The 9,570-nt window shown below is 53.7% G+C and overlaps 1 protein-coding gene across 1 annotated transcript in view; it reads left to right on the forward strand.

The window, feature by feature from the left end:
- chmp1b (charged multivesicular body protein 1B) overlaps nucleotides 1–9,570 on the forward strand; it is a 78,384-nt gene that overhangs the window by 40,397 nt on the left and 28,417 nt on the right. The window contains exon 6 of the mRNA XM_063060441.1: nucleotides 3,498–3,541. Within this exon, the coding sequence (XP_062916511.1) occupies nucleotides 3,498–3,541 (44 nt within the window). The remainder of the gene's footprint in view (nucleotides 1–3,497; nucleotides 3,542–9,570) is intronic.

Raw genomic sequence — 9,570 nt, forward strand, 5'->3', positions numbered from 1 at the left:
TGTGCCTTCTGAATTGCTCCAGAAATTCTAGCCATTGTCGCTCTGCTGTCATCCCTGTCAGTGTTCTTTTCCAATCAATTCTAGACGACTCTCTCATGCCTCTGTAATTCCCTTTACTCCACTGTAACATCTGACTTTAGCTTCTCTTTCGAGATGAATTTCATCATATTATGATCACTTGCCTCTGAGGATTCTTTTGCCTTGAGCTCTGTAATCAATTCTGGATCATTGCACAACACTCAATCCAGAATAGCCGATCCCTGAGTGGGCTCAGCCACAAACTGCTCGAAAAAACCATCTCATAGGTTTTCTAGAAACTCCCCCTCCTGGAATCCAGCACTAACCTGATTTTCCCAGTACATTGAAATTCCCTGTTTCTATTGTAACCTTTCTCTTTTGCCATGCATTTTCTATCTCCCGTTGTAATTTGTAGGCCACACTCTTGCTCGTGGTTGGGGGCTTGTATACAACTCCCATCAGGGCCTTTTTACCCTTGCAATTCCTCCTCTATCCACAATGATTCAACACTTCCAGCCTATGTCACCTCTTTCTAATGATTTGATTTTTTTTGCCAACAGAGCAATGCCACCCCCGCTCTGACTTCTTGTCTGTCCTTTCGATACAATGTGTATCCTTGGACATTAAGCTCCCAGCTATAATCTTCTTTCAGCCGTGATTCAGCGATGCCTACAACATCATACCTGCCGATCTGTAGCTGTGCGGCAAGTTCATCTACCTTATTCCATACACTGTGCGCATTCAAATATAACGCTTTCAGTCCTATGTTCACCCTTTTCGATTTTGTCCGCCTTTTACATTGCAACTCATCCTGTTGACTGCAGTTTTGCCCTATCAACAGCCTCTCTTCACTACACATTGCCTCTGTTTGTCAACCAGCTACCTCATCTTCCGCACTATCATCCGCCTTTTGGACGATACTTCTTGCATTGAAATACACACAGCTCAGATCATTAGTCCCACCATGCTCAACCTTTGGTTTCTGACTTTATAAGACCATAAGACCATAAGACAAAGGATCAGAAGTCGGCCATTCGGCCCATCTAGTCTACTCTGCCATTTTATCATGAGCTGATCCATTCTCCCATTTAGTCCCACTCCCCTGCCTTCTCATCATAACCTTTGATGCCCTGCCTACTCAGATACCTATCAATCTCTGAGTTTATCTGAGGTCTTACCAACATCTGCCTCCACAACCTCTCTACTAACTGTTCTGACACTCTGGTTCCCATCCCCCTGTACCTCTAGTTTAAACCCCACTGTACAGCATTAACAAACCTTCCCGTTGAGATATTAGACCTCCTCCAATTCAGGTGCAAACCATCCCTTCTGTACAGGTCCCATCTTCCCTGGAAGAGAGCCCAGTGATCCAAAAATCTTATGCCCTGCCTCCTACACCAATTCCTTAGCCACTTATTAAACTGTATAATCTTCCTAGTTCTGGCCTCACTAGCACACGGCATGGGTAGCAATCCTGAGAGCACAACCCCGGAGCCCTGCCCTTTTACTAAGCACCTAACTCCCTGACCTCACTATGCAGAACCTCATCACTCATCCTACCCATGTCACTGATACCTACATGGACCACGGCTTCTGGCTGCTCACCTTCCCACTTGCTGAAGACTCGATCTGAGATATCACAGACCCTGGCACCCAGGAGGCATCATACCATGCTGGAATCTTGTTTCGCCAACAGAACCTCCTGTCCGTTCCTTAACTAACGAATCCCCTGTCACCACAGTGTGCCTCTTCTTCCCCTTTCCCGTGTGAGTCCTAGAGGCAGAGTCAGTACCAGAGACCCGACCACCATGACTTTCCTCTGTTTGGTCCTCCCCACCCTCCCCCCATCTGTTTCTAAAATTATTTATCTGTTGTTCAGGGGGACGGCCACAGGGGTACTCTGCACTGGCTCCTTAACTTCTATCCCCGTCCGGACTGTCACCCTGTTTCCTGTGTCCTGCTTCTTGGGTGTAACTACTTCTCGATATGTCTTATCTATCACCCCCTCAGCCTTCCAAATGATCTGGAGTTCATCCAGTTCCAGCTCCAACTCCTTAATGTGAATTGATAGAAGCTGAAGCTGGATGCACTTCTCGCTGTTGTAGTTGTCAGTTGCAGATACGGGCTGAGAAATGGCAGATGGAGTTTAACCCAGATAAATGTGAGGTGTTGCTCCTCAGTAGGGCAAATGCAAGGAGACAGTACACTGTTAAGGGCAAAGTCCTCAACAGTGTTGATGAGCAGAGAGATCTTGGGGTCCAATTTTGTAGCTCCTTGGAGGTGGCTGCACAGGTCAACAGGATGGTTAAGAAGGCTCGTTTTATTAGTCGAGGCATTGAGTTCAAAGGTCAGGAGGTTATGTTGGAACTTTATAAAAAACTCCAGTTAGGCCACATCTGGAGTATTGAATTCAGTTCTGGCCACCCCACTATAGGAGGGATGTTGAGGTTTCGGAGAGGGTGCAGATGAGGTTTACCAGGATGCTGCCTGGTTTAGAGGACACGTGCTATCGCAAGAGGCTGGATAAACTTGGGATTGTTTTCTCTGGAGCATGGGAGGCTGAGGGGGGGATCTGATACAAGACTGTGGGAGCAGACAGGGAGTATCTGTTTCCCAGGGTTGAAATGTCTAATATCAGAGGGCATGCATTTGAAGGTGAGAGGGGATAGGTTCGAGGGGAATTTGAGGGGTAAGTTTTTTACTCAAGAGAGTTGTGGATTCATGGAATGCACTGCCTGGTGTGCTGGTAGAGGCAAATACATTAGAGGCCTTTAAGAGATGATTGGATAGGCACTTGGATGTGAGGAAGATATAGGTGCAAGGGATGAGGGATTAGTGTTTGAGTGTTTTTGATTTGATTTATAGCTGGTTCGGCACAACATTGTGGGCCGAATGGCCTGTTCCTGTGCTGTACTCGTCTGTGTTCCATGTTCCATATACCACAGGCGCATGATCCACAAATCTTTGATCAGTGTTACTTTGAATAAGAGTGGAAAGAGCAAGGGATTATCACAACAGGCAAGTCTCTCTCAAAGCTGCTCACTATCCCAACTTGACATTGCATTATCATTGCTGGAACAAAATCCTAAAAGCTCGTGCATCTATCTACACTATGGAAATAGTTTTGTCACCTGGGCTGCAACAGTTCAAGAAAAGTAGTTTACCATTTTATAAAGTAAAGACATTCCATAGACATAGTACAATCATCTTGTTAAAGTGGATGCATGGATCCATTGGCCATTTTCCAAAGGCCAGCTCCTTTGTTAATGTCCCTTCCTCAGGTAGGTAGTCTGATGCACGATCTTCTAACTGCTTGCTATTTTTCACATCTTACCTCCTATATTATATATTTGTTGTCAAGCATTGGTGACTCCTTCAGAACTAACTGGCATATCAAGTGGCTGTTGAATCAGCTGTAATGATTAAACATATTTTTCTCTCTTGTATAAAGCACTCACAGATAATCTGTCTCTCCCTAGCATCAAGTGGATTCATTGCTGCAGGAAATGGCTGATGAAGCTGGGTTAGTATCAAGTAATTTATTTTGAGTTTTAATGTGGAGTACTGCCCTCTTGTGGTGACTTTGCTCATATCTAACCACCATTCCAGAGACGGGTGTCTTTCAGCGTTAACTAGACCATCTTAAATCAAATTGAAACCTGTCTGTCTGTTCGGGTGCCACAGTAGTACTAAAGGAAAAGTGCTGAGCTTCATGTGGGTTCCTCTGATAGCTGTTTGTAATGTCTCCAGTATTTAAATGTTTAATGATCAGTCTGGCTATAGTGCAGTCTGGTCAGACTGACTATAGTGCGGCTTAATAAGAGGAATACCACAACTAATTCTTCCAAAGATGAGTAATATTTTATTTTGGCAACTTCCAGTCTTTTTATAGGTATATTTTTGTGAAGGATAGATTAGAGTTTTTCCTTGTATTGCATCGGGCACTTTAACGGGAACTGTTGCAGTGCCTTTCAAACTCCTCGTTCTCCTTCTCTGCTTTTGCATACTTAGCGCAGCAAACTAATGAGAATTACCATCAACTGCACAGTTTGTATGTAACTGATATTATTTCAAAAAGGGGTTTGTATGTGGTATTTTTGCACCGTCTTGTCTTTGGTTTTGGTAAACTGAGCCCTCGGGGTGGTATGGACAGTGAGAGGGTGGTAAACTGGGGCCTCGGGGTGGTATGGACAGTGAGAGGGTGGTAAATTGGGCCCTCGGGGTGGTATGGACAGTGAGAGGGTGGTAAACTGGGGCCTCGAGGTGGTGTGGACAGTGAGAGGGTGGTAAACTGGGGCCTCGGGGTGGTATGGACAGTGAGAGGGTGGTAAACTGGGCCCTCGAGGTGGTGTGGACAGTGAGAGGGTGGTAAACTGGGCCCTCGGGGTGGTATGGACAGTGAGAGGGTGGTAAACTGGGCCCTCGGGGTGGTATGGACTGGGAGAGTGTGGTAAACTGGGCCCTCGGGGTGGTATGGACAGTGAGAGGGTGGTAAACTGGGCCCTCGGGGTGGTATGAACAGTGAGAGGGTGGTAAACTGGGCCCTCGGGGTGGTATGGACTGGGAGAGTGTGGTAAACTGGGCCCTCGGGGTGGTATGGACAGGGAGAGGGTGGTAAACTGGGCCCTCGGGGTGGTATGGACAGGGAGAGGGTGGTAAACTGAGCCCTCGGGGTGGTATGGACAGTGAGAGGGTGGTAAACTGGGCCCTCGGGGTGGTATGGACAGGGAGAGGGTGGTAAACTGGGGCCTCAGGGTGGTATGGACAGTGAGAGGGTGGTAAACTGGGCCCTCGGGGTGGTATGGACAGGGAGAGGGTGGTAAACTGGGGACTCGAGGTGGTATGGACAGGGAGAGTGTGGTAAACTGGGGACTCGAGGTGGTATGGACAGGGAGAGGGTGGTAAACTGGGGCCTCGGGGTGGTATGGACAGGGAGAGTGTGGTAAACTGGGGCCTCGGGGTGGTATGGACAGTGAGAGGGTGGTAAACTGGGGCCTCGGGGTGGTATGGACAGGGAGAGGGTGGTAAACTGGGCCCTCGGGGTGGTATGGACAGTGAGAGGGTGGTAAACTGGGCCCTCGGGGTGGTATGGACAGGGAGAGGGTGGTAAACTGGGGCCTCGGGGTGGTATGGACAGGGAGAGTGTGGTAAACTGGGGCCTCGGGGTGGTATGGACAGTGAGAGGGTGGTAAACTGGGCCCTCGGGGTGGTATGGACAGTGAGAGGGTGGTAAACTGGGCCCTCGGAGTGGTATGGACAGGGAGAGGGTGGTAAACTGGGCCCTCGGGGTGGTATGGACAGGGAGAGGGTGGTAAACTGGGCCCTCGGGGTGGTATGGACAGGGAGAGTGTGGTAAACTGGGGCCTCGGGGTGGTATGGACAGTGAGAGGGTGGTAAACTGGGGCCTCGGTGTGGTATGGACAGTGAGAGGGTGGTAAACTGGGCCCTCGGGGTGGTGTGGACAGTGAGAGGGTGATAAACTGGGGCCTCGGGGTGGTATGGACAGGGAGAGGGTGGTAAACTGGGCCCTCGGGGTGGTATGGACAGGGAGAGTGTGGTAAACTGGGGCCTCGGGGTGGTATGGACAGTGAGAGGGTGGTAAATTGGGCCCTCGGGGTGGTATGGACTGGGAGAGGGTGGTAAACTGGGGCCTCGGGGTGGTATGGACAGTGAGAGGGTGGTAAACTGGGGCCTCGGGGTGGTATGGACAGTGAGAGGGTGGTAAACTGGGCCCTCGGGGTGGTATGGACAGTGAGAGGGTGGTAAACTGGGCCCTCGGGGTGGTATGGACAGGGAGAGGGTGGTAAACTGGGGCCTCGGGGTGGTATGGACAGGGAGAGGGTGGTAAACTGGGGCCTCGGGGTGGTATGGACAGTGAGAGGGTGGTAAACTGGGCCCTCGGGGTGGTATGGACTGGGAGAGTGTGGTAAACTGGGGACTCGAGGTGGTATGGACAGTGAGAGGGTGGTAAACTGGGGCCTCGGGGTGGTATGGACAGTGAAAGGGTGGTAAACTGGGCCCTCGGGGTGGTATGGACAGGGAGAGGGTGGTAAACTGGGCCCTCGGGGTGGTATGGACAGTGAGAGGGTGGTAAACTGGGGCCTCGGGGTGGTATGGACAGTGAGAGGGTGGTAAACTGGGCCCTCGGGGTGGTATGGACAGTGAGAGGGTGGTAAACTGGGCCCTCGGGGTGGTATGGACTGGGCCTCGGGAGAGGTGGTAAACTGGGGTGGGTGGTATGGACAGTGAAGGGTGGTAAACTGGCCTCGAGGGTGAGAGGGTGGTAAATGGCAGTGAGAGGGTGGTAAACTGGGGCCTCGGGGTGGTATGGACAGTGAGAGGGTGGTAAACTGGGGCCTCGGGGTGGTATGGACAGTGAGAGGGTGGTAAACTGGGGCCTCGGGGTGGTATGGACAGTGAGAGGGTGGTAAACTGGGCCCTCGGGGTGGTATGGACAGTGAGAGGGTGGTAAACTGGGGCCTCGGGGTGGTATGGACTGGGAGAGGGTGGTAAACTGGGCCCTCGGGGTGGTATGGACAGTGAGAGGGTGGTAAACTGGGCCCTCGGGGTGGTATGGACAGGGAGAGGGTGGTAAACTGGGGCCTCGGGGTGGTATGGACCGGGAGAGTGTGGTAAACTGGGGTCTCAGGGTGGTATGGACAGTGAGAGGGTGGTAAACTGGGCCCTCGGGGTGGTATGGACAGTGAGAGGGTGGTAAACTGGGCCCTCGGAGTGGTATGGACAGGGAGAGGGTGGTAAACTGGGCCCTCGGGGTGGTATGGACAGGGAGAGGGCAGTGAGAGGGTGGTAAACTGGGGCCTCGGGGTGGTATGGACAGTGAGAGGGTGGTAAACTGGGCCCTCGGGGTGGTATGGACAGTGAGAGGGTGGTAAACTGGGCCCTCGGGGTGGTATGGACAGTGAGAGGGTGGTAAACTGGGGCCTCGGGGTGGTATGGATGGTAAACTGGGCCCTCGGGGTGGTATGGACAGGGAGAGTGTGGTAAACTGGGGCCTCGGGGTGGTATGGACAGTGAGAGGGTGGTAAACTGGGGCCTCGGGGTGGTATGGACAGTGAGAGGGTGGTAAACTGGGCCCTCGGGGTGGTATGGACAGTGAGAGGGTGGTAAACTGGGGCCTCGGGGTGGTATGGACAGGGAGAGGGTGGTAAACTGGGCCCTCGGGGTGGTATGGACAGTGAGAGGGTGGTAAACTGGGGCCTCGGGGTGGTATGGACAGGGAGAGGGTGGTAAACTGGGGCCTCGGGGTGGTATGGACAGTGAGAGGGTGGTAAACTGGGCCCTCGGGGTGGTATGGACAGTGAGAGGGTGGTAAACTGGGGCCTCGGGGTGGTATGGACAGTGAGAGGGTGGTAAACTGGGGCCTCGGGGTGGTATGGACAGTGAGAGGGTGGTAAACTGGGCCCTCGGGGTGGTATGGACAGGGAGAGGGTGGTAAACTGGGGCCTCGGGGTGGTATGGACAGTGAGAGGGTGGTAAATTGGGCCCTCGGGGTGGTATGGACTGGGAGAGGGTGGTAAACTGGGGCCTTGGGGTGGTATGGACAGTGAGAGGGTGGTAAACTGGGGCCTCGGGATGTTATGGACAGTGAGAGGGTGGTAAACTGGGCCCTCGGGGTGGTATGGACTGGGAGAGGGTGGTAAACTGGGGCCTCGGGGTGGTATGGACAGTGAGAGGGTGGTAAACTGGGCCCTCGGGGTGGTATGGACAGGGAGAGGGTGGTAAACTGGTCCCTCGAGGTGGTATGGACAGTGAGAGGGTGGTAAACTGGGGCCTCGGGGTGGTATGGACAGTGAGAGGGTGGTAAACTGGGGCCTCGGGGTGGTATGGACAGGGAGAGGGTGGTAAACTGAGCCCTCATGGTGGTATGGACTGGGAGAGTGTTGTAAACTGGGGCCTTGGGGTGGTATGGACAGGGAGAGGGTGGTAAACTGGGCCCTCGGGGTGGTATGGACAGGGAGAGGGTGGTAAACTGGGCCCTCGGGGTGGTATGGACAGTGAGAGGGTGGTAAACTGGGGCCTCGGGGTGGTATGGACAGTGAGAGGGTGGTAAACTGGGCCCTCGGGGTGGTATGGACAGTGAGAGGGTGGTAAACTGGGGCCTCGGGGTGGTATGGACAGAGAGAGGGTGGTAAACTGGGCCCTCGGGGTGGTATGGACAGGGAGAGGGTGGTAAACTGGGGCCTCGGGGTGGTATGGACTGGGAGAGTGTGGTAAACTGGGGCCTTGGGGTGGTATGGACAGGGAGAGGGTGGTAAACTGGGCCCTCGGGATGTTATGGACAGGGAGAGGGTGGTAAACTGGGGCCTCGGGGTGGTATGGACAGGGAGAGGATGGTAAACTGGGGCCTCGGGGTGGTATGGACAGTGAGAGGGTGGTAAACTGGGCCCTCGGGGTGGTATGGACAGTGAGAGGGTGGTAAACTGGGCCCTCGGGGTGGTATGGACAGTGAGAGGGTGGTAAACTGGGCCCTCGGGGTGGTATGGACAGGGAGAGGGTGGTAAACTGGGGCCTCGGGGTGGTATGCACAGTGAGAGGGTGGTAAACTGGGGCCTCGGGGTGGTATGGACAGGGAGAGTGTGGTAAACTGGGGCCACGGGGTGGTATGGACAGTGAGAGGTTGGTAAACTGGGGCCTCGGGGTGGTATGGACAGTGAGAGGGTGGTAAACTGGGCCCTCGGGGTGGTATGGACAGTGAGAGGGTGGTAAACTGGGGCCTCGGGGTGGTATAGACAGTGAGAGGGTGGTAAACTGGGGCCTTGGGATGTTATGGACAGGGAGAGGGTGGTAAACTGGGCCCTCGGGGTGGTATGGACAGTGAGAGGGTGGTAAACTGGGGCCTCAGGGTGGTATGGACAGTGAGAGGGTGGTAAACTGGGGCCTCAGGGTGGTATGGACAGTGAGAGGGTGGTAAACTGGGGCCTCGGGGTGGTATGGACAGTGAGAGGGTGGTAAACTGGGCCCTCGGGGTGGTATGGACAGGGAGAGGGTGGTAAACTGGGCACTCGGGGTGGTATGGACAGGGAGAGGGTGGTAAACTGGGGCCTCGGGGTGGTATGGACAGGGAGAGGGTGGTAAACTGGGCCCTTGGGGTGGTATGGACAGTGAGAGGGTGGTAAACTGAGCCCTCGGGGTGGTATGGACAGTGAGAGGGTGGTAAACTGGGCCCTCGGGGTGGTATGGACAGGGAGAGGGTGGTAAACTGGGGCCTCGGGGTGGTATGGACAGTGAGAGGGTGGTAAACTGGGGCCTCGGGGTGGTATTGACAGTGAGAGGGTGGTAAACTGGGGCCTCGGGGTGGTATGGACAGTGAGAGGGTGGTAAACTGGGCCCTCGGGGTGGTATGGACTGGGAGAGTGTGGTAAACTGGGGCCTCTGGGTGGTATGGACAGTGAGAGGGTGGTAAACTGGGCCCTTGGGGTGGTATGGACAGTGAGAGGGTGGTAAACTGGGCCCTCGGGGTGGTATGGACAGTGAGAGGGTGGTAAACTGAGCCCTCGGGGTGGTATGGACAGTGAGAGGGTGGTAAACTGG

The sequence above is a fragment of the Mobula hypostoma genome, chromosome 10, assembly GCF_963921235.1.
Source record: "Mobula hypostoma chromosome 10, sMobHyp1.1, whole genome shotgun sequence".
NCBI classification, from domain to species: domain Eukaryota; kingdom Metazoa; phylum Chordata; class Chondrichthyes; order Myliobatiformes; family Myliobatidae; genus Mobula; species Mobula hypostoma.